Genomic DNA, 26861 nt, shown 5'->3' with positions numbered 1-26861 from the left:
AATTTACTGGACACGTGGTAATGGTGATTGTACATGTTACTGGAGACTTGGTAATGGTGATGTACATGTTACTGGAGACTTGGTAATGGTGATTGTACATTTTTACTGGAGATGTGGTAATGGTGATTGTACATGTTACTGGAGACGTGGTAATGGTGATTGTACATTTTACTGGAGACGTGGTAATGGTGATTGTACATGTTACTGGAGACATGGTAATGGTGATGGTACATGTTACTGGAGATGTGGTAATGGTGATTGTACATGTTACTGGAGACGTGGTAATGGTGATTGCACATGTTACTGGAGGCATGGTAATGGTGATTGTACATGTTACTGGAGATGTGGTAATGGTAATGGTGATTGTACATGTTATCAGAGACGTGGTAATGGTGATTGTACGTGTCACTGGAGAATTGATAATGGTGATTGTACGTGTTACTGGAGACATGGTAATGGGGATTGCACATATTACAGGAGGCATGGTAATGGTGATTGTACATTTTGCTGGAGATGTGGTGATGGTGATTGTACGTGTTACTGGAGACTTGGTGATGGTGATTGTACGTGTTACTGGAGACTTGGTAATGGTGATTGTACATGTTACTGGAGACATGGTAATGGTGATTGTACATTTTACTGGAGACGTGGTAATGGTGATTGCACATGTTACTGGAGACGTGGTAATGGTGATTGTACATGTTACTGGAGACATGGTAATGGTGATTGTACAATTTACTGGAGACGTGGTAATGGCGATTGCACATGTTACTGGAGACGTGGTAATGGTGATTGTACATGTTACTGGAGACGTGGTAATGGTGATTGTACATGTTACTGGAGACATGGTAATGGTGATTGCACATGTTACTGGAGACGTGGTAATGGTGATTGTACATGTTACTGGAGACATGGTAATGGTGATTGTACATTTTACTGGAGACGTGGTAATGGTGATTGCACATGTTACTGGAGACGTGGTAATGGTGATTGTACATGTTCTGGAGACATGGTAATGGTGATTGTACAATTTACTGGAGACGTGGTAATGGTGATTGTACAATTTACTGGAGACGTGGTAATGGTGATTGCACATGTTACTGGAGACGTGGTAATGGTGATTGTACATGTTCTGGAGACATGGTAATGGTGATTGTACAATTTACTGGAGACGTGGTAATGGTGATTGTACAATTTACTGGAGACGTGGTAATGGTGATTGTACATGTTACTGGAGACGTGGTATTGGTGATTGTACATGTTCTGGAGACGTGGTATTGGTGATTGTACATGTTCTGGAGACGTGGTATTGGTGATTGTACATGTTACTGGAGACATGGTAATGGTGATTGTACATGTTACTGGAGACATGGTAATGGTGATTGTACATGTTACTGGAGATGTGGTAATGGTGATTGTACATGTTACTGGAGATGTGGTAATGGTGATTGTACATGTTACTGGAGACATGGTAATGGTGATTGTACATGTTACTGGAGAAGTGGTAATGGTGATTGTACATGTTACTGGAGACGTGGTAATGGTGATTGTACATGTTACTGGAGATGTGGTAATGGTGATTGTACATGTTACTGGAGATGTGGTAATGGTGATTGTACATGTTCCTGGAGACGTGGTAATGGTGATTGTACATGCCACTGGAGGCATGGTAATGGTGATTGTACATGTTATCAGAGACATGGTAATGGTGATTGTACATGCTCTGGAGACATGGTAATGGTGATTGTACAATTTACTGGAGATGTGGTAATGGTGATTGCACATGTTACTGGAGACGTGGTAATGGTGATTGTACATGTTCTGGAGACGTGGTAATGGTGATTGTACATGTTCTGGAGACGTGGTAATGGTGATTGTACAATTTACTGGAGACGTGGTAATGGTGATTGCACATGTTACTGGAGACGTGGTAATGGTGATTGCACATGTTACTGTAGACGTGGTAATGGTGATTGTACATGTTACTGGAGACGTGGTAATGGTGATTGTACATGTTCTGGAGACATGGTAATGGTGATTGTACAATTTACTGGAGATGTGGTAATGGTGATTGTACATGTTACTGGAGACATGGTAATGGTGATTGTACATGTTCTGGAGACATGGTAATGGTGATTGTACAATTTACTGGACACGTGGTAATGGTGATTGTACATGTTACTGGAGACTTGGTAATGGTGATTCTACATGTTACTGGAGACTTGGTAATGGTGATTGTACGTGTCACTGGAGAATTGATAATGGTGATTGTACATGTTACTGGAGACTTGGTAATGGTGATTGTATGTGTCACCGGAGACTTGGTAATGGTGATTGTATGTGTCACCGGAGACTTGGTAATGGTGATTGTACGTGTCACCGAAGACTTGGTAATGGTGGTTGTACGTGTCACCGAAGACTTGGTAATGGTGGTTGTACGTGTCACCGAAGACTTGGTAATGGTGATTGTACATGTTACTGGAGACATGGTAATGGTGATTGTACATGTTACTGGAGACTTGGTAATGGTGATTGTACGTGTCACTGGAGAATTGATAATGGTGATTGTACATGTTACTGGAGACTTGGTAATGGTGATTGTATGTGTCACCGGAGACTTGGTAATGGTGATTGTACGTGTTACCGAAGACTTGGTAATGGTGGTTGTACGTGTCACCGAAGACTTGGTAATGGTGATTGTACATGTTACTGGAGACATGGTAATGGTGATTGTACGTGTTACTGGAGACTTGGTGATGGTGATTGTACGTGTTACTGGAGACTTGGTAATGGTGATTGTACATTTTACTGGAGATGTGGTAATGGTGATTGCACATGTTACTGGAGACGTGGTAATGGTGATTGCACATGTTACTGGAGACGTGGTAATGGTGATTGTACATGTTACTGGAGACGTGGTAATGGTGATTGTACATGTTCTGGAGACATGGTAATGGTGATTGTACAATTTACTGGAGACGTGGTAATGGTGATTGTACATGTTACTGGAGACATGGTAATGGTGATTGTACGTGTTACTGGAGACTTGGTGATGGTGATTGTACGTGTTACTGGAGACTTGGTAATGGTGATTGTACATTTTACTGGAGATGTGGTAATGGTGATTGCACATGTTACTGGAGACGTGGTAATGGTGATTGTACATGTTACTGGAGACGTGGTAATGGTGATTGTACATGTTCTGGAGACATGGTAATGGTGATTGTACAATTTACTGGAGACGTGGTAATGGTGATTGTACAATTTACTGGAGACGTGGTAATGGTGATTGCACATGTTACTGGAGACGTGGTAATGGTGATTGTACATGTTCTGGAGACATGGTAATGGTGATTGTACAATTTACTGGAGACGTGGTAATGGTGATTGTACAATTTACTGGAGACGTGGTAATGGTGATTGTACATGTTACTGGAGATGTGGTATTGGTGATTGTACATGTTCTGGAGACGTGGTATTGGTGATTGTACATGTTCTGGAGACGTGGTATTGGTGATTGTACATGTTACTGGAGACATGGTAATGGTGATTGTACATTTTACTGGAGATGTGGTAATGGTGATTGTACATGTTACTGGAGACATGGTAATGGTGATTGTACATGTTACTGGAGACATGGTAATGGTGATTGTACATGTTACTGGAGACGTGGTAATGGTGATTGTACATGTTACTGGAGACATGGTAATGGTGATTGTACATGTTACTGGAGAAGTGGTAATGGTGATTGTACATGTTACTGGAGACGTGGTAATGATGATTGTACATGTTACTGGAGATGTGGTAATGGTGATTGTACATGTTACTGGAGATGTGGTAATGGTGATTGTACATGTTCCTGGAGACGTGGTAATGGTGATTGTACATGCCACTGGAGGCATGGTAATGGTGATTGTACATGTTATCAGAGACGTGGTAATGGTGATTGTACATGCTCTGGAGACATGGTAATGGTGATTGTACAATTTACTGGAGATGTGGTAATGGTGATTGCACATGTTACTGGAGACGTGGTAATGGTGATTGTACATGTTCTGGAGACGTGGTAATGGTGATTGTACAATTTACTGGAGACGTGGTAATGGTGATTGCACATGTTACTGGAGACGTGGTAATGGTGATTGCACATGTTACTGGAGACGTGGTAATGGTGATTGTACATGTTACTGGAGACATGGTAATGGTGATTGTACATTTTTACTGGAGATGTGGTAATGGTGATTGTACATGTTACTGGAGACGTGGTAATGGTGATTGCACATGTTACTGGAGACGTGGTAATGGTGATTGTACATGTTACTGGAGACGTGGTAATGGTGATTGTACATGTTCTGGAGACATGGTAATGGTGATTGTACAATTTACTGGACACGTGGTAATGGTGATTGTACATGTTACTGGAGACTTGGTAATGGTGATTGTACATGTTACTGGAGACTTGGTAATGGTGATTGTACGTGTCACTGGAGAATTGATAATGGTGATTGTACATGTTACTGGAGACTTGGTAATGGTGATTGTACGTGTCACCGAAGACTTGGTAATGGTGGTTGTACGTGTCACCGAAGACTTGGTAATGGTGATTGTACATGTTAGTGGAGACATGGTAATGGTGATTGTACATGTTACTGGAGATGTGGTAATGGTGATTGTACCTGTTACTGGAGACATGGTAATGGTGATTGTACCTGTTACTGGAGACATGGTAATGGTGATTGTACATGTTACTAGAGATGTGGTAATGGTGATTGTACATGTTACTGGAGACGTGGGAATGGTGATTGTACATTTTACTGGAGATGTGGTAATGGTGATTGTACATTTTACTGGAGATGTGGTAATGGTGATTGTACATTTTACTGGAGACGTGGTAATGGTGATTGTACATGTTACTGGAGACATGGTAATGGTGATGGTACATGTTACTGGAGATGTGGTAATGGTGATTGTACATGTTACTGGAGACGTGGTAATGGTGATTGCACATGTTACTGGAGGCATGGTAATGGTGATTGTACATGTTACTGGAGATGTGGTAATGGTGATTGTACATGTTATCAGAGACGTGGTAATGGTGATTGTACGTGTCACTGGAGAATTGATAATGGTGATTGTACGTGTTACTGGAGACATGGTAATGGGGATTGCACATATTACAGGAGGCATGGTAATGGTGATTGTACATTTTGCTGGAGATGTGGTGATGGTGATTGTACGTGTTACTGGAGACTTGGTGATGGTGATTGTACGTGTTACTGGAGACTTGGTAATGGTGATTGTACATGTTACTGGAGACATGGTAATGGTGATTGTACATTTTACTGGAGACGTGGTAATGGTGATTGCACATGTTACTGGAGACGTGGTAATGGTGATTGCACATGTTACTGGAGACGTGGTAATGGTGATTGTACATGTTACTGGAGACGTGGTAATGGTGATTGTACATGTTACTGGAGACGTGGTAATGGTGATTGTACATGTTCTGGAGACATGGTAATGGTGATTGTACAATTTACTGGAGACGTGGTAATGGTGATTGTACAATTTACTGGAGACGTGGTAATGGTGATTGCACATGTTACTGGAGACGTGGTAATGGTGATTGTACATGTTCTGGAGACATGGTAATGGTGATTGTACAATTTACTGGAGACGTGGTAATGGTGATTGTACATGTTACTGGAGACGTGGTAATGGTGATTGTACATGTTACTGGAGACGTGGTATTGGTGATTGTACATGTTCTGGAGATGTGGTATTGGTGATTGTACATGTTCTGGAGACGTAGTATTGGTGATTGTACATGTTACTGGAGACATGGTAATGGTGATTGTACATTTTACTGGAGATGTGGTAATGGTGATTGTACATGTTACTGGAGACATGGTAATGGTGATTGTACATGTTACTGGAGACATGGTAATGGTGATTGTACATGTTACTGGAGAAGTGGTAATGGTGATTGTGCATGTTACTGGAGACGTGGTAATGGTGATTGTACATGCCACTGGAGGCATGGTAATGGTGATTGTACATGTTATCAGAGACGTGGTAATGGTGATTGTACATGCTCTGGAGACATGGTAATGGTGATTGTACAATTTACTGGAGATGTGGTAATGGTGATTGTACAATTTACTGGAGACGTGGTAATGGTGATTGCACATGTTACTGGAGACGTGGTAATGGTGATTGCACATGTTACTGGAGACGTGGTAATGGTGATTGCACATATTACTGGAGACGTGGTAATGGTGATTGTACATGTTACTGGAGACATGGTAATGGTGATTGTACATGTTACTGGAGACGTGGTAATGGTGATTGCACATGTTACTGGAGACGTGGTAATGGTGATTGTACATGTTACTGGAGACGTGGTAATGGTGATTGTACATGTTCTGGAGACATGGTAATGGTGATTGTACAATTTACTGGAGATGTGGTAATGGTGATTGCACATGTTACTGGAGATATGGTAATGGTGATTGTACATGTTCTGGAGACATGGTAATGGTGATTGTACAATTTACTGGAGACATGGTAATGGTGCTTGTACATGTTACTGGAGACGTGGTATTGGTGATTGTACATGTTCTGGAGACATGGTAATGGTGATTGTACATGTTACTGGAGACGAGGTAATGGTGATTGCACGTTACTGGAGATGTGGTAATGGTGATTGTATATGTTACAGGAGACGTGGAAATGGTGATTGCACATGTTACTGGAGACGTGGTAATGGTGATTGCACATGTTCTGGAGACGTGGTAATGGTGATTGTACATGTTACTGGAGACGTGGTAATGGTGATTGTACATGTTCTGGAGACATGGTAATGGTGATTGTACATGTTACTGGAGATGTGGTAATGGTGATTGTACATGTTACTGGAGACGTGGTAATGATGATTGTACATGTTACTGGAGATGTGGTAATGATGATTGTACATGTTACTGGAGATGTGGTAATGGTGATTGTACATGTTACTGGAGATGTGGTAATGGTGATTGTACATGTTACTGGAGACGTGGTAATGGTGATTGTACATGTTACTGGAGATGTGGTAATGGTGATTGTACATGTCACTGGAGAATTGATAATGGTGATTGTACGTGTTACTGGAGACTTTACTTGGTGATTGTGATTGTACGTGTTACTGGAGACTTGGTAATGGTGATTGTACATCTTACTGGAGATGTAGTTTTGGTGATTGTACATTTTACTGGAGATGTGGTAATGGTGATTGTACCTGTTACTGGAGACGTGGTAATGGTGATTGTACATTTTACTGGAGATGTGGTAATGGTGATTGTACCTGTTACTGGAGACGTGGTTATGATGATTGTACCTGTTACTGGAGACGTGGTAATGGTGATTGTACCTGTTACTGGAGACGTGGTAATGGTGATTGTACCTGTTACTGGAGGCGTGGTAATGGTGATTGTACATGTTATCAGAGACGTGGTAATGGTGATTGTACATGTCACTGGAGAATTGATAATGGTGATTGTACGTGTTACTGGAGACTTTACTTGGTGATTGTACGTGTTACTGGAGACTTGGTAATGGTGATTGTACATCTTACTGGAGATGTAGTTTTGGTGATTGTACATTTTACTGGAGATGTGGTAATGGTGATTGTACATGTTACTGGAGACGAGGTAATGGTGATTGTACATTTTACTGGAGATGTGGTAATGGTGATTGTACCTGTTACTGGAGACGTGGTAATGGTGATTGTACATTTTACTGGAGATGTGGTAATGGTGATTGTACCTGTTACTGGAGACGTGGTAATGGTGATTGTACATGTTATTGGAGACGAGGTAATGGTGATTGTACATTTTACTGGAGATGTGGTAATGGTGATTGTACCTGTTACTGGAGACGTGGTAATGGTGATTGTACCTGTTACTGGAGGCATAGTAATGGTGATTGTACCTGTTACTGGAGGCGTGGTAATGGTGATTGTACATGTTATCAGAGACGTGGTAATGGTGATTGTACATGTCACTGGAGAATTGATAATGGTGATTGTACGTGTTACTGGAGACTTTACTTGGTGATTGTACGTGTTACTGGAGACTTGGTAATGGTGATTGTACATCTTACTGGAGATGTAGTTTTGGTGATTGTACATTTTACTGGAGACGTGGTAATGGTGATTGTACATGTTACTGGAGACGAGGTAATGGTGATTGTACATTTTACTGGAGATGTGGTAATGGTGATTGTACCTGTTACTGGAGACGTGGTTATGATGATTGTACCTGTTACTGGAGACGTGGTAATGGTGATTGTACCTGTTACTGGAGACGTGGTAATGGTGATTGTACCTGTTACTGGAGGCATAGTAATGGTGATTGTACCTGTTACTGGAGGCGTGGTAATGGTGATTGTACATGTTATCAGAGACGTGGTAATGGTGATTGTACATGTCACTGGAGAATTGATAATGGTGATTGTACGTGTTACTGGAGACTTTACTTGGTGATTGTACGTGTTACTGGAGACTTGGTAATGGTGATTGTACATCTTACTGGAGATGTAGTTTTGGTGATTGTACATTTTACTGGAGATGTGGTAATGGTGATTGTACATGTTACTGGAGACGAGGTAATGGTGATTGTACATTTTACTGGAGATGTGGTAATGGTGATTGTACCTGTTACTGGAGACGTGGTAATGGTGATTGTACCTGTTACTGGAGGCGTGGTTATGGTGATTGTACATTTTACTGGAGATGTGGTAATGGTGATTGTACCTGTTACTGGAGACGTGGTTATGATGATTGTACCTGTTATTGGAGACGTGGTAATGGTAATTGTACATTTTACTTGAGACGTGGTAATGGTGATTGTACCTGTTACTGGAGACGTGGTAATGGTAATTGTACATTTTACTGGAGACGTGGTAATGGTGATTATACCTGTTACTGGAGACGTGGTAATGGTAATTGTACATTTTACTGGAGACGTGGTTATGATGATTGTACCTGTTACTGGAGACGTGGTAATGGTGATTGTACCTGTTACTGGAGACGTGGTAATGGTAATTGTACATTTTACTGGAGACGTGGTTATGATGATTGTACCTGTTACTGGAGACGTGGTAATGGTAATTGTACATTTTACTGGAGACGTGCATTTCTCGAGAAAGTGGTCCTGTAGATGGCGCTTGTGGTATCTGTTTTCGATGTGACAGCGTAACTTGCAATCTCTGGACCACAGGTAATCTTGCTCCAACTTTTGTTTTAAAGATATTTTCCTTCGACGACTTTTTAGCCAATAAATTTATTGCTTGTAAAAGACATGAAGCTGTTCGTCATCACCGCTCTCTTGTTCGATGCAATTCCGTTAGCAGCACTGATTATTTTTTCATGAATATTTTTTGCAACAGTTTTAAATATGAATCTTTGATGACTTACCTGCCCACTGTCCCCGTGTCAGCAGTTGGCAGCAAAAACTTCTTCCTCTCAAAATCTATCGATGGTTCATCGGGCCATAATGTGGAGTGAAATAAACCTGCAAAATGACAATAAATACACGTAAAGTACAGTAAAACTAGAACGACAACCTTTGACATCACGACGTCGCCACATATGCCTCTGCCCATATTATTACATCATTATACATACTTGTACCAAGTTTAATATAAATCCCTGAACCCAGATTGAAATTATTCAATAATTCTGGCTGCCAGACCATACATGCAATCAGGTTGAAATTTAAAACATATATTCTACATGTCTACTCAATCATAACTCTGACGTTTCACCTTGATTGATGAAGCGGTTCAAGAGAAAGATTATTAAAAGAATTTCGTTCAAACCAATATGTTTGCCAGACCATGTTACTTATATATTATTCGTGAACACCCTGGTATCTCAAAGGCTTCGGGAACATGCAAGTGAAGTTTCCCCTCGATCTGTCAAGCCGTTCTGCAGAAGATTTTAAAATGTTTATTCCGAAAATAAAAATCATAGCTGCCAAACCATGTGACTTATGACATCATAGGTGGAGAACTTTTGGTTCCTCATGGATTGGTGATCATACCTGTAAAGTTTCACCTCGATCTGTTCAGCCGTTATGGAGAAGGATTTTGAAGGTTTTGTGTTAAAAACAACATGGCTGCCAAACCACGTGACTGATGATGTCATCAATTTTTTTGCCAATTACAATTTAGCCCTAGATGACCCTCAAAAATGTTCATGCTGATCGGATAAAGCGTTTGACATATGAAATGATGACGCCATCAGGAAGCCACCACTTATGACATCATCAAAAAAAAATCACCCTTTTTCCCCATGGGGAGTACGTCACATGTGCCAAGTTTCAATTTTTTTTTCATGGAGCAGTTTAGAAGATACAGAGGCCCAAAGTTTTTCCTTTTTACCAACATGGCTGCCACACCGCGTGACCTATGATGTCATAGTTATCACAAAAACATTCCACATGATTAGTCGCATCTATGGTGAAAATTTCGGTAAATTTCTATGGTGAAAAAAAAACCCCACTATGCCACCCCGCTTTGATCAGACACCTGATCCACGACGTCCTCATTATTAAATCAAATTCAGAATGGGTGGCCGATCATGTCCTTGGAGTTTGACATTGATCGGATAAGGCTTTTTGTCCAAAATGACTGTGACACCATGTGACCGATTATGTTGAAATTTTCAACCAATATTCTTCATGCTGAGTCGATCATATTAAAAAATATATATATTTCTCTGAAACCACTTAGTCTTTCAATGCGAGACTTTGAAGTGATGATCCACCACTGTTGCTGCAAATATTTTATTTAACAATGATCTCATCAGTCACATGATGTGGCAGCCACATTGGTTTTAAAGACATAATTAAACAGCTACTTCTCTGAAACCATTTAACCAATCAATACCAGACTTTGCAGTTATGATCCACTGCCCTTGCTGCATACATTTGACTTAAAATTATGTCATCAGTCACATGGTATGGCGGCCACATTGGTTTCAAGGAAAATATTGAAAAATTATATTTCAGAAACTGCTATAGAATTGATGCGAAACTAAACAGCTGTGATGCACTTCCCTTGCTCCATGTAACACATGTTTCATATTGATCTGTTAAGTGGTTTAGGAGGGGAAAAAAAATGTAATTTTCGGTTTACAAACTAACATGGCTGCCAAACCACATGACCAGTAGCATTGAAAATTTGTACTGCCCAATATTTGGTCGTGGATCACGTGTGTGAAGTTTCGTTTTGATCGGAGAAAGTTCGTTTTTCTATCCAATATGGCTGCCACACCACGTGACCTATGATGTCATCATTTCCACATTGCATGCAGGTACATGGTTTGATGATACTTGGTAAATTTAGCTTTGATCAGATAAGTAGTTCCAGAGAAAACATTATTTTATCTTTTCTTCAATCCAATATGGCCACCGATCCATGTAACATCAATTATTCTTTATCATCCTAATATCCCCAAGTTATGTGGAATATTTCTGTGAAGTTTTGCCTCAATCTGTTTTTCCTCAATTTTTCCTCAAAATCTTCTACTGGAGACCATGAGACGGATGACATCATATTGATTTTTTTTTTGTGATGAAATATTTTCCGAAATGAACCTCAAAATTTTTTATAATGAGTGAATGCAGCGTTCCACTTGTCGAATTTTGACCAGGATACCACTTCACCAATGACATCATAGTCAAGTCGCTCTTCCCCATGCAGAGTCGTTGGCAGATGCCAAGTTTCATTTTTTTTTTCCATCTTGTGGTTTTGGAGATGCAGAGGTCCAAAGCTTTTCCGTTTTTCCAAAATGGCTGCCACCCCCACGTGACCTATGGCATCATAATTATCATTCAAAAATTCTGCATGATGAGTCACATCGATGGTCAAAATTTTGTGTCAATCAGATAAGCGGTTTCAGAGAAAACAGCGAAAATTCACATGTACGTACGGACGTATGGACAACACGAAAACATAATGCCACCGGCGACATCGTCACCAGAGGCATAAAAAACATAAACACACTGAGCAATTTGCTAACAAGAACTACGAGAACTACTAAGACAACTACTACTACTATCACAACATCGTCATTCATGGCCACAATTATTCCAATCTTCTTGTGGGCTCAGCAGCGTACTGGTATTTGGCCCAAGTCTTTCACAAACCAACTGGCAAGGCCTGAAGTTCGACGAATGAGTAGGAATTTGCAGTTGGTTCAGGGTGCCAGCGATAACTCGCCCACACTTAGTGCAAGATACCGCGGGAAACTGAACGTCCACAGACTGAAGCTAGCAGATGGGACACCCGGCTTAACATCAATTCAAAGGATGGTGCAGGCCGATGAAACATCAATGAGACAGTTTATAGTCAGGCAGGGTATGTAAACTCAGATCAGATATCTTCGAGGTAAGTGTGCTCCTGTGAGGACAAAGTACCATCTGTCAGGACAAAGAGTTTACTCAACAGACATAAGTAATGCAATATAATAAGGAAAATAGTAATAAAAGGAAGAAACAAGTGAGAAGAAGAAGAAGAAGAAGAAGAAGAAGAAGAAGAAGAAGAAGAAGAAGAAGAAGAAGAAGAAGAAGAAGAAGAAGAAGAAGAAGAAGAAGAAGAAGAAGAAGAAGAAGAAGAAGAAGAAGAAGAAGGAGTAGAAGAAGAAGAAGAAGAAGAAGAAGAAGAAACAAGTGAGAAGAAGAAGAAGAAGAAGAAGAAGAAGAAGAAGAAGAAGAAGAAGAAGAAGAAGAAGAAGAAGAAGAAGAAGAAGAAGAAGAAGAAGAAGAAACAAGTGAGAAGAAGAAGAAGAAGAAGAAGAAACAAGTGAAAAGAAGAAGAAAGAAGAAGAAAAAGAAGAAGAAAAAAGTGAGAAGAAGAAGAAGGAAGAAGAAGAAGAAGAAGAAACAAGTGAGAAGAAGAAGAAGAAAGAAAAAGAAGAAGAAGAAACAAGTGAGAAGAACAACAAGAAGAAGAACAAACAAGTGAGAAAAAGAAGAAGAAAGAAGCAGAAGAAGAAGAAGAAGAAGAACAAGAAAGAACAAGAAAAAGAAGAAGAAGAAGAAGAAGAAGAAGAAGAAGAAGAAGAAGAAGAAACAAGTGAGAAGAAGAAGAAGAAGAAGAAGAAGAAGAAGAAGAAGAAGAAGAAGAAGAAGAAGAAGAAGAAACAAGTGAGAAGAAGAAGAAGAAGAAGAAAGAAGAAGAAGAAGAAGAAGAAGAAGAAGAAGAAGAAGAAGAAGAAGAAGAAGAAGAAGAAACAAGTGAGAAGAAGAAGAAGAAGAAGAAGAAACAAGTGAGAAGAAGAAGAAGAAAGAAGAAGAAGAAGAAGAAACAAGTGAGAAGAAGAAGAAGAAAGAAGAAGAAGAAGAAGAAGAAGAAGAAGAAGAAACAAGTGAGAAGAAGAAGAAGAAAGAAGAAGAAGAAGAAGAAGAAGAAAGAAGAAGAAGAAGAAGAAGAAGAAGAAAAAACAAGTGAGAAGAAGAAGAAGAAAGAAGAAGAAGAAGAAGAAGAAGAAGAAGAAAAAGAAGAAGAAGAAGAACAAGAAGAAGAACAAGAAGAAAAAGAAGAAGAAGAAGAAGAAGAAGAAGAAGAAGAAGAAGAAGAAACAAGTGAGAAGAAGAAGAAGAAGAAGAAGAAGAAACAAGTGAGAAGAAGAAGAACAAGAAGAAGAAGAAGAAGAAGAAGAAGAAGAACAAGAAGAAGAAGAAGAAGAAGGAGAAACAAATGAGACGAAGAAGAAAAACAAGAAGAAGAAGAAGAAGAAGAAGAAAAATAAACAAGTGAGAAGAAGAAAAAGAAAAAGAAGAAGAAACAAGTGAGAAGAGGAAACAAGTGAGAAGAAGAAGAAGAATAAGAATAAACAAGTGAGAAGAAGAAGAACAACAAGAAGAAACAAGTGAGAAGAAGAAGAAGAAGAAGAAGAAGAAGAAGAAGAAGAAGAAGAAGTAACAAGTGAGAGTGAGAAGAAGAAGAACAAGTGAGAAGAAGAAAAAGAAGAAACAAACGAGAAGAAGAAACAGAAGAAGAAGAAGAAAAATAAAAAGAAAATGAAGAAGTGTGTACAGTGAAAAGGAATAAACAAATATGATAAACTTATATAAGTAAATAATTTCCTCCAGAGTGAAAGCATTTTGCTTCAATTGTGAGAATACGAGAAGCACCTGAACAAAATGGTGTCCAATGTGGCTGTCAACCACTAACATGTTAATTGGTCCTTTGCTCATGAACCCTTTCTGTAACCAGCAATTCTGTGCAGCAGTTATGTTTATTGTACTTCCGGTTCTGGGTGCACTGCTCAATACACAGCCATCTGGTAAGTAACACCTTGATCATCCATGTCTTCTCTTTTCGTGATTACGGTTGCACCACCACGCTCGGTCCCGATCTATCGCATGGTGGCAGCATGGGTGGTGGAACAATCTAACACTAAAAGGAGATGCATCCATGTGTGTGTCATTGGTTGTTATCTCCATATGCTGGTTTCAGAAGGTGGAACAGAGTCCTGCCAGGTCTCGAAGTATCCACCTTCGTTTTGGTGACATATCGTGATTCATGGACAGAGTTGTGAAGTTTTCTTGTTCTCTTTCTTGATCATGATTCAGTTTTCTTGAGGGCTCTTTTCAGGATCATCAGCAAGTCTTGGACAGCTTCCAACTGTAGTTTGTTTGTAGTAATATTCCCAGGGATGGTTTTTAAGATCTCCAGAAGGTCCTTCTTTATCATTCCCGTTGTTCTAATAATCACTGGCACAATTTTGGCGCTCTTCAGTTTCCATTATCTTTTCACTGCATTTTTGAGATCCTGATATTTGGTCATTTTCTTGATTTCTGCATTGTTTAGGCAAAAATCGATGGGTACTGACACTTCAATGAGCAATGCCTTCTTTTCTTTTTTGTACCTAATTACCTAATTACCTAATTACCATGGTATCTGAAAGAAATGCTTTGTTTTCTATGTTCACGTTCAATGGGATCATGAGGTTATATGTGAGCATTACCTCCTTGTTTTCAATGACTGCTTTTGGTTCACGTTTCCATGAGTTTTCTGGAAATGGGAAATTGAGATTTTTGCAGGTGTGCCAGTGGATGACTCCACATACCTTGTTGTGCCTTTGGGTTCCGACATGAGTGTTTTACGATTGTTCTGACACGAGTGTTTTACATCCCGACAGGAGGTGGCTCGTACTTTCTGTTTATACTTTGCAAAATACACACCTGTCCAATTGACTCAGTCCAGCCATTTTCTTAAAGCCATCCATATAGTGTCCCTGGTCTTGGAAATTAATAATGATTAGTTCTCCATCCAAGTTGAGCTGACGTGTTCTTAACTATTCCAAAGAGCCTTCTTTGTCTCTACCCAATCTGTCCAACTCTTATTTTTTTAATATCTTGCTGCTCTTTTATTGTTTTCCCAGTTGTCCGTGTATATCTGTTGTCCGTTTTTGTTATTCTACCTTGTACGAATGTGCACTTCACACACTTATTGAGGCCAATTTCCATTTGGATGTCGTTGGAATACTGTTTCACTAACTTGACTTGTTCTGCCAATTTTTCGTCGTTTGGTGAAGAGAGTTTTAACTCATCCATGTATAGATGTGTCATCTTTCTTGCCTCTTTGGACATTCTTTTATTTGATGTATGGGTGTATCCACGTCCTTGCTAAATAATGACATTGCTCATTGGATCCAGGGCCAGGCAAAATAGGAGGGGTGAAAGTCTGTCTCTCTGGAAGATCCTGCCACGTATCTTCACCCCTTTTATTTTGAAACTTCCTTCCGAGAGCTATATCATTGTGGTATTCCAAGCTCCATTGCTTTTTCAATCAGTTTGATGATTTGGGGTTGATCTTATACAATTTCAGTGTGTGAGTGTGAGTGTGAGTGTGAGTGTGAGTGTGAGTGTGAGTGTGAGTGTGAGTGTGAGTGTGAGTGTGAGTGTGAGTGTGTGTGTGTGTGTGTGTGTGTGTGTGTGTGTGTGTGTGTGTGTGTGTGTGTGTGTGTGTGTGTGTGTGTGTGTAACAAGAAGAAGATGCAGCAGCAGCACAACTTTGCGCTCTCGTGGTTCATGCTGTCATACAGCAATAAAAATGGTACCGTTGGAAAGCTAATAATCGATTTTAAACTTAAAACAAAAATTTGTGTCCATTTAATCTCAAAGGTGCCCATTTTAAAAGCTGTCTTTCACCAATGAAGAAGTAGTAGCGGGAAAGGGAGCTTAACGTAGCGGTTGTAAAGGTAGCATGTATTATTCTAAGACAGCAGGAACCCGATCAAAGGACATGGAAGGAGCACACAAAATTGTATTCAATACTATTTCACGAACCAATAGCAATATATATATATATATATATATATATATATATATATATATATATACATATATATACATATATACATATACATATATATAAAAATATATATATATATATATATATATATATATATATATATACATACATATATATATATATATATATATATATATATATATACATACATATATATATATATATATATACATACATACATATATATACATACATACATATATATATACATATATATATATATATATAAAAATAAAATGACCGTTTTTACAGCCATTTTTCCCTGCTGTGCAGGGGTTGGGCTTTTTCTTGAGGCAATGTTTTATGGCCGGATGCCCTTCCTGACGCCAACCCTGGTCGCCTCTTACGACACACAGGGATATGGTACACCTATTCTAACCGGGGCATACACCGGGACCAGTACACTGGTACTCATTTTGACGACCTCGGAAGGATGACAGGCTGAGTCAACCCCCTGGTGTTAATTCAGCAGCCAATGGGGCTTGAAGTCAGGACCCTGGGATCCCAAGCCACCACCCTAACCACTAAGCCAACACCAGGCATATATATATATATATATATATATATATATATATATATATATATATATATATATATATATATATATATATATATATATATACACACAAACACACACACACACACACACACACACACACACACACACACACACACACACACACACACACACACACACACACACACACATGGAAGGAGCACACAAACAACAATGACGTTTTAAAAATCCTTTTTCACATGTTTCATTTAATTTTACATCCTCATTGAGACTCACCCATCGACATGCAAGATGTTTGTGAAGTATAACTTGATATCTTTTGATTAAACCCATTTGCGAAGTGAGCGGTAGGCACGGCGAGGAATCACAAAAAGAGCAGAACCGGATGACCAAGGCGTTGCTTATCAGATGGCTGTGTATTGAACATTGCACCCAGAACCGGAAGTACAATCAACTTAATCACAAACAATTGCACGACTCCCCGGTAATCATCCACATGCACCAATGGCATGTCAGCACACACTGTTATGGAAGGGATTCAGTATTCATAGATAGACAAATTGAATGTGGACAATGGCAGGGCAAACAACCTTGGGACATTCAGCGCCGCAGGAAGTTTCCTACCACTCATCCATCGCAACAGTCTTGGTACGAGCATAGTTTCTGTCCTTAAGCCTCCTCGGGCCTTCACCCCGCACACATTGACACTCAGAATACAGGAGAGACACAAGGAAATAAGAAGGATGTCCACACTTGGTAAAATTATTCTCCCCATTTATACTGCCTGTTGAACCATCTTTCTGTGTATTTATTGTAGAATATCTGAACACAGCAGCTGTGGCATTCATCAAAGTTGCCCATGAACATCACATGGAGGATCATTGCAAATGGTTTCATGTAAACTCTGATTAAAGGTTTCCTTTAACTGCGTTGGTACCCTGATTACCGTGAGCTCCTAAAACGTACCTGGTCAATGGTGATGCCGTTACCAAAAGGACGCAAATTTTTTGCCAAATGCTGACACAGCTGAAAAACAAGAAACAACCATGAATGCACAATGGATATCATTATTTTTCAACAATGCAACTTCAACATAGCCCGTCACAAAGACAACTTTGAACAAAATTTCTGACAACATCGACAGAAGATAGACCAACATGTGCTGGGGAACAAACATGCGTTACATCAATGTAGGGGTGCAATATACACATAAACTAGATAAGTGTTGGCTGTTATAACATGTATATAAATGAGATCAACATTGTCGTGTATACAAGTTTGATCAGCCTGGGTGATAACATGCAGTCCATAAATCGAAAAAATGTGGGCAATAACACTTCTGTAGATGAATCAGCACGGCCTCGAACATGTACATAAACTAATCAGCATTGTCTATAACACATACATAAAGCAATTCAGCATGGGTGGAAATATGTTAATCAGGTAGATCAATGTGAACTGGAACACTCGTATAAAAATCAGTTCGCCTTCATGTGGATAAATTTGATCAACTTGGACGATAACATGTATTATTGTATATAAGGTAAGCAGCTTGAGCAATAACATGTATATACACGAGAATATAAATTAGATCATTGTTAGCCTTCAATGGCAGGCATGAGATCAGGACAGTCTCTCTGGACATATCTCGAGCTTTTGATGCAGTCTGGCATCATGCTTGCCTTTCTCTGCAAACTGTCTGCTGATAGCATCCAAGGCCAACTCCACACATGGATTACTGACTTCTGATACTCTCGGAGCCAACGAGTGGTTCTGAACAGAATCCTTTCATCTCCTCTCCCTGTCAAGACTGGAGTGCCCCCAAGACAGTGTTCCTATTCCTGGTCTTCGAAAATGATCATCCTGACTTTCTGGAAAATCCTCTTTATCTCTGCTGATGACTTCACTGTGACATCCCTCATCCTTCAGATAGGCAGGCAGCAGCCTCTTCCGTCTCTCCAGACCTTGATGGAGTCACAAAGTAGTCAAACACTTGGAATATGTATTTTACCATTGAGAAATCTCTCTATCTCTCTCTGTCTGTCTGTCTGTCTGTCTGTCTGTCTGTCTGTCTGTCTGTCTGTCTGTCTGTCTGTCTGTCTGTCTGTCTGTCTGTCTGTCTGTCTGTCTGTCTGTCTGTCTGTCTGTCTGTCTCTCTGTCTCTCTGTCTCTCTGTCTCTCTGTCTCTCTGTCTCTCTGTCTCTCTGTCTCTCTGTCTCTCTGTCTCTCTGTCTCTGTCTCTCTCTCCAAAAGGACAGTACCGCAAACCCTCCCATCTACTTTCTCAAAACCCTCTCAAAGAAGTTCAGTCACTCAAATTATTGGGTCTCACTCTCAATCATGATCTCTCTTGGGCAAACCACATTTTAAAGTTGGCCTCCAAAGCAAGTCACTAAATGGGCCTCCTCCATCATGCAGTCTTTCCTTGGCACAACTGAACTCTTGTCCACCTCCAAGGAGTTCATCCACAGATTGGTGGAGTACTGCTATCCCCTCTGGGTGGTGCCCCACCCTCACGGAGTGTGATGTCATGGAAACCAAGGTCTTCAAGATCACTGGAATGTCCCAAGATGAAATGCAGTCGATGGGTCTTTCAATTTCATATTGCAGACAGGTTAGTGGTCACTGTCTTCTCTTGTTTGTCCCCACTCCAACCCCCCTCAAGTCACTGCAGGGCACAGGTGATCTGACAGTAACCTCCTCCTGGTGAAGCTCTCGAAATCCAGAAACACTGCTCAACTCATCAATTTGTCTTTTTTCCCTGTTGAGGAACTGAGCACTCCGGTAGGTCCTACAGTTCTGGATCATCTTCCAGCGACCATCAACGAGCACATGGTCAATCTCCTTTGCCACACCACCAGCGTTGGAATACCCAGTCCAGCGATGAGCCTGTGGGTGCTGAAACCATGAACCGGCCACCCGAAGTCCATGACTTCTTGCAAAGTCAAGGAACTTCGTGCTGTTCTGGTTCACAGTTCCAGACTCATGGGGACAACACGTGTCTTGTAACCATCCCGATCAGTTCCAGTCAATGCATTGAAATCCACCAAAACGAGAAGAGTATCTCGCCTGAAACACTGATCAACCACAGACTCGAGTGTGGCATAGAATGCGTCCTTCAAGGTGAGATCACTCGCCTCAGTCGGATCATACACAGAGACCAGAGAAACGACACCCAACGAGTGATGAATCCTTCGTCTCATAATACGCTCGTTGACCGGTGTTCCCTCAGTTATCATTTGAGTCAGCTTATTGGACACAGCTACAGCAACTCCTTGAGTATGGTAACCATCAGAGCGATCAGACCAATAGTAGATGTAACCACCCACCATTATCTCGCCGCAATCCGGTCTCCGAACCTCAGAGAGTGCTGCAATACTGATGTCCAAACGCTTGAGCTCAGGTGATAACAGAGACAGGTAATCATCCTCTCTTCGGGATAGGACATTCCAGGCACCCACCCGAAGGGACGGCCTGAGGTTAACCCAAGGAGACCGCCATCTGGTGGACGGCACCTCAGCACCACCCCGACACACACTACTGCAATCTGACTCAGAAAGGTTACCTCGTGGTTTTCCTCCTATTATTAAAGAGTGGTGGTCCTGAAGGCTTTGCGCCAATCCTTTCATCTGGTGAACTGCCATGCGAAGGGCAGCTGCAGAGGAGGTACTCCCACAGAGTGGGTTTTCAATTTTCTTTGCGTTTTTCTTGCGTTTTCCGGAGTGAAGGGTTTTCTGGTGGCCGGAGTGCAAATCCTGCCACCAACCTCGTAAAAAATTAACCCAACGGCAGAAGGACATCCGCAGACACAGTTGGGCACTAGATATGGACGGCCGTCGGCTCACAAGGAGCTCTTCCACCCTTTCGCCCCAATTATATGATCAGCATGACCCCAATTAATGTAGAGGGGTGTTTTTAATCTTTGTTGGTAGTTTTGAGGGGAAGGCAGGGGGGTGGGAGGGGGGGGTGGGGAAATAGTGACTACTGATAAGATCCATTTTAAAGCCTGGTGTTGGCTTAGTGGTTAGAATGCGTCAGGGGCCGCCAGTGGCTCATGGGCCGTGCGATGAAGAACAAGGGACTCTAATTTTGCTCTCTGTCCATCTGTCCGTCTCACCTGTGGTTTTTCAGACTTTTTTCCCCATACTCTTTAGCATATTTAACTGAAACTTGGTATATGGCTTTATTAAGATAAGTTACAGAACAAGTTCGAGTTTCAGGGCGTTTCATCAATTTCTCAGAGTTATTCCCTTTTTGTATTTGGAAAATATCACATCGGGAGGGAACATGTATTGCAAAGCAATTCTCGTTCTTCTGATATTTATTTCTTTTTTACAGGCCCGCCCCTGGAGCAGCTGCGACACAAATCACGCACACATGAGACAACACCAGACTTGACTTTCGCACAAACGAGACAACACCAGACTTGACTTTCGCACAAACACAGCCAGAGATTATGAGAAGTGACCTCACTTTGCAGAGTACTCTGGGCACCAGCAATGTCATCTTTGTGACATCACTTTTTTCTCTGCACTCAGTGGGAGCAATTGAGGAATTTCATCCCTATGACCACCTGTGTTTATGTGTTTGACTTTATGTACTCCTGAACCGCTGGACGGAATGAGTTGAAAACTAACCGTTGCATTCAGGGTCTGCCTGGAAAGGTTTTTAATTACGCAGGAGTTCGGGGGGGGGGGGGATTCTCTCCATGTAAATGTTTAGCGTATAGCGCTGCCTCGTGGGAGTCTGGACGTAGACCATGACCACGTGGACCGAGGACGTGACTTTGGATCATGCTGGTATCCCCAAGTGGCTTGACTGTATATGTCCGTTTTGTGCATGATTCCGAAAAATCACGGCGAGCAATCACTCGTGGCGCACTCATATGCAACCATATATAAATTGCGTATGCATCTACATAATGCATATATACGCATCCTAAGTCTGTTCCTGCCATATAGAGGATGTGGCCTGACCCATGCCCTCTAGCAATGGCTTTGAGCACATTACCCCATCCGGATGGGTGAATTCAAAACTTTAAGTGCTATATACTCAAAGCACCAGGAGTTCAGGGTGGCGGGAGGATGCCATTTATCTCTGTATATGTGTATGGCATAGCACCGCTGCTGGTGGGAAGGGATATTATGATTCACACTAAAATACACCAATTATTCACCTGAAAACCATAATCATCATAGAAGTGGGGGAATTAACCCATCTGTAAGGATGGGTTTTTTGCTTGTCGACATCATTTGGAAGAACTCTGGACTGGTACTGATCATAAAGAAAAGATGGACAGAAATAATTACCTTCCAATCAACCCTCTCCCCACTTCTTTTAAATGTTTCACAAAAAAATGTCAAATCAGGCAAAGGATTAAACTGGACAACACAAAGAGCAAGTAGGTTTTACAAGTGGATACTCAACAATGGATGACCATCTTGCAATAAATCAGATTTTTCTTTTCTTACAAGAGCGAGGCTCATTGAAAAGCAAGGTTAGATTGACAGAATCAAGAGAATAAAATCTTCCTTTGTGTCTCATGTTCATTAATTATGAAAAAGACTTTGACAGTGAGGAAACAAATGCAATCACACAAGCTCTACACCATCTAAATGTCAACCCCATGTACATCAATATATTAACCGAGGTGTACGATGGTGGAACAGCAACCTTGAAACTGCACCAAAATAGAGGCACGATCAATTGACAGGGAGGGATGATGTAGGAGGGCTCCAAGAGCTAAATTATCAATGGAGAAAGACGAAACCACCTACGACTTACAAATGACATTGTTTTGATTCCAGACAATGTTGAAAAATTGAAAATCATGATGGAAGATCTCACTTTGGAGAGTCAAAAGATCTGACAAAAATGAATATGACAAAGACAAAATTAATGTTCAGTCGCTATGAACAAAGGAAGAGATTCAAATTGATCATTGCAAATTTGAAGAAACCAACAAATGGATTTCTTGGAACAACTCGTACAAATGGATACTGATCATTTTGAAGACATACGAGAGCAGGATGGGTATAATTTAGAAAATTAAAGTGTCTTGATAAGCAAACAGCCTTCTTGTCTGAAAAGGAAAGTTTACAATCGGTGTTTTCCTCGAACAATGACACATGATGGTGAAACATTGACTCCAACAATGAAGACCGATAATAAATTCAAGGACATGCAAAAGAGACATGGAAAGATGGTGTCTTGGCAAAACCAAAAGCGACAAGGAGAGAAACGAAAGATCAGACAGAAAACAAAATTGTTCGACATGATGGTTACGATCAAAATACTGCAATGGAATTGGGCTGGACACGTAGCAAGGAAAAGGGACAACCGGTGGACACCAAGAAACCTCGAGAAGGCCCTGGAAGAAGCAGATGGAGACCAAAGATGAGATGGAGATGTGAAATTGAAAAATTAACTGGATGACATATGCCTCAAATTACATCAAAATGAGCAGGATGGAACGTGCTGAGGGAGGTCTTCGTCCTGCAGTACACTAAATAGGCTGGGAAAGTCAAGTCAAGTCAATAAGGAGACGTCAATGAAGTGACAATTTCTGATGTGAATGCTGATATCAATCCAAGCGGATCTTGAAATGTCATGTGACTCAGAGAGCACAAAAACCACAGATGCCACCAACATACGAAATTACACTCAAAATCTAAATTAGGGTTCAAAAGTCATTATCATTTGCAGATTATATATTACATGAAGATTAACCATCGAAACGTACATTATTTTGTTGACCAAATGTAGCATTTGAAACTCGGCATGGAAGCCTTACTCTGAAGGAGGAAATACATTGCAAAGTGTCATCTGGAGGCAAAGTTGATCTTCAGCCTTTTGAGGTGTTTTAGATTCTGGCCATGTCACCAACATGCTTGTTATTCCTTTATCCAGTAAATTTGTACTCATAGAATAAGTTGAACATTCCTTTTGAAAAAAAAGAATGGAAGTGGTACGTTTCTCAATCGGACCCAAAGTTTCATCCTTTGATGCATTGTAATGCCAAGATCACATTGGGTGACTGATTACATGACAAGGCGCATCAGTTTTAATGTTGCAGCGAGTGCTCGTTTTTGTTCATCCCCAACAGGAAAACTGCATTGAAAGATTAATCAAGCAACTTAAAATGTCAGTCCTTCACATCAGATTTTCATTATTCACTGCACATACATACGTGTATATATACAGTGTCTATAGAAATTCCACACCACCCTTTCAAAATTTTCACCTTTTGTTGCCTTGAAGCCTGGAATAAAATTGCATTAAATCAGACTTTTTCCACCTTTATTTACACATCGTAACCCACAACTTCCAAGTGAAAAACAAATTCCGCAAATTTCAGAAAATTAATTTAAAATACAAAAGTAGAATATCTTGGTTGGATTAGTGTCCACCTCCCTTATAATAGCAATTGTAAATTCGCTCAGGTGTAATCAATCACATTTACAATCACACACTAAGTTAATTAGCCTCCACCTGTGTTAAATTGTCGTGATCCTGATTATTTCAGAATAAAATCAGCGGTTCCTGGAGGTTTCCTCTGCTAGGTAGTGCATTTCACAACAAAGACTCAACCATGTGGACCAATGAACATTCAAAATACCTCCAGGATATACTTGTGGAAAGGCATAGATCAGGAGAGGAAGAGATTGGGACCATACTCTGCGCAGAGCATTGGTGCTGCTTAGGGCCCTGTCATACCTTGACGTTTTAGCCAGCAATGTCAACGTATAAAAATGTATGTAAAACGTTGGCGTACGTTGAAATTTTGATGTTTTTTTTTTAAGTTTTGGGCGTATTCATAACGTGTTGGTCGTTTGCATAACATATTAGTAACGGGCACAGAACGTTTCGTTGTGTTATTGATAACTTTTACCAACGAATGCTTAGCCTGTTGTCGGCGTTCACAACCTATGCCCAACGATAGTTTAACTTACGCATAGCGCGCTAAACGTATCGCCGGCGAACTCGTGGCGTAGCCTGTTAAGAACCTGCCGGACGCCGATTTAAATCATAACCGCCTGAGAATTTGAAGTGTCAACATCGCAGTCACACCTTGACGATTTTGCCAGCGTATGCCGGCCTATGAAAAATGTGTCAAAACACGAGGCGCACGTCAAATACGGTATAGGTAAGTTGTGTATACGTTAAGAGTAGGCTGGAAAACAATGAAGTACGCTGTCATATTATGTGGTACGTTTAATACGTCGTGAAATTTCAAGCATGCTGAAAATTTTACGACGTACTCTGCGTATGGCTAACACGTTCCGCATGCGTTGTCATATGTTCCTGGCACGCTCCGCGATCGTTTACACACGACGGACACACGTTACTTGAAGGTTACTCATAAGTCGAAACACGTCAAGGTAATATTTAACATACCCGCAACCGAATTTTCAACCAATGGGTAACGTCCTTTTAACCTATGAGTAGCGTGCTCTGAACCTATGTTTAACGTGCTTGAAACCGATGAGTAACATGCATTGAACCTATTTGTAACTTGCCTTGAACCAATGACTAGCGTGCTATGAACCTATGAGTAATGTGCGTTTAACCTATTATATGTGTAGCATGCTTTGAACCTAAGTATAACGTGCTTCTAACCTTTGAGTAACATGCTTTGAACCTTTGTGTAACGTATCTCAAACGCACATTGTCGTATGTAGACGAATTAGATTGACTTCTTCCGGATGACCACAGCACTTAGTGAACGTGTTTCTAACTTACATCTACCGTGTAATGGCGTATTGGCAGCGTTAAGGGGAATTGGGATATACAAATGGGCTTCACAAGAGGAACCCATCATTGTTCCAGACTCCATGTTGAGTAGATGTCAATGCCAGTAGTATCAGTAGTAGTAATACTATTAGTAGTAGTTGGTGTGCGTGACAGTAGTAATAGTAGTATTAGTTGTAGTAGTAGCATTGGTAGTAGTAGTATGTCCATGTCAGTAGTAGTATGTGAGCGTGATGGGGAGGGTGTGGGTGATAATGGATCCTCTTATCGTCCACGAATAGGAGACTACTTTGCACCATTGTTCGATTTTCTTTTCGGCTAATTTTTTTCCTCATTCCCACGATGAAATATTTCTTTGTTTTACTTTTTAAAGTATTAAAAACGACTTTGACAAATGCATAATGTACTAGTAATGAACACAGAACGCTTCGATAACTTATAGATAAGTTATACCAATGATTGTTTATCGTGTTTTAGTCGTCCACAACCTATGCTCAACGATAGTCGAACGTATGCATAGCGTAATAATTCCCAAGCAAGTAATTCATAGGTTATAAATAAGTCACGGGTACCCTAAACATTACTTTGATGTGTTTCGACGTATGAGGAACTTTCAAGTAGCGTGTTGCGAAGTGTGAACGTTCGTGTAGCGTGCTTACAAAAGGTTACTCATAGGTTAGAAATAAGTTTCGGGTACGCGAATGTTACCTCTACGCGTTTCGACTTATGAGTAACATACAATTAACGTGTGTCAACGATCGCATAACGTGCCTACAACTTATGGCCAGCGTAGCGGAACGTGTGAGCCAAACGCCGAGTACGTCGTAAAATTTCAAGCATGCAAAATTTTTTGGACAACCAAAAAGTACAACGTTTTAAACCAGCATACTACGACGTATGGCAGTGTTTTTCAGCGTGCACCTAACGTACACATAACGTATTCGACGTGTGCCAGCGGTTTAGAATTTTTTTTCATAAATCGGCATGCGCTGGCTAAATCGTCAAGGTGTGACAGCCCCTTTAAGCAGTCTCCTTGGCTATTGGGCACAATCCTGGATGTGTCGCCACTCCGACGCAGTATACCAGCATGTTGGCACTCATTTTGCCAACCTCGGAAGGATGACAGGCTGAGTTAACCCCACCTGGTATTAATTCAACAGCTCAGCGGGATTTGAACTCAGGACCCTGGGATCCAAAGCCCACCACCCTAACCGTTATGCCAACACCA

At 40.7% G+C, this 26861-nt stretch overlaps 1 protein-coding gene across 1 annotated transcript in view; it reads right to left on the bottom strand.

Moving 5' to 3' along the window:
• BSN (bassoon presynaptic cytomatrix protein) overlaps nucleotides 1-26861 on the bottom strand; it is a 206384-nt gene that overhangs the window by 14622 nt on the left and 164901 nt on the right. The window contains exons 9-10 of the mRNA XM_085864462.1: nucleotides 17849-17908; nucleotides 9455-9551 (exon numbers count right to left, since the gene is read on the bottom strand). Coding sequence (XP_085720588.1) covers nucleotides 17868-17908 — 41 coding nt within the window. The 3' untranslated portion in view covers nucleotides 9455-9551; nucleotides 17849-17867. The remainder of the gene's footprint in view (nucleotides 1-9454; nucleotides 9552-17848; nucleotides 17909-26861) is intronic.

The sequence above is a fragment of the Eptatretus burgeri genome, chromosome 18 (genome assembly GCF_056783735.1).
Source record: "Eptatretus burgeri isolate ZD-2024b chromosome 18, Ebu_testis_v1, whole genome shotgun sequence".
NCBI lineage: Eukaryota > Metazoa > Chordata > Myxini > Myxiniformes > Myxinidae > Eptatretus > Eptatretus burgeri.
Note: the sequence above shows the minus strand (reverse complement) of the source record. Positions and strands in the feature narration are given on the sequence as shown.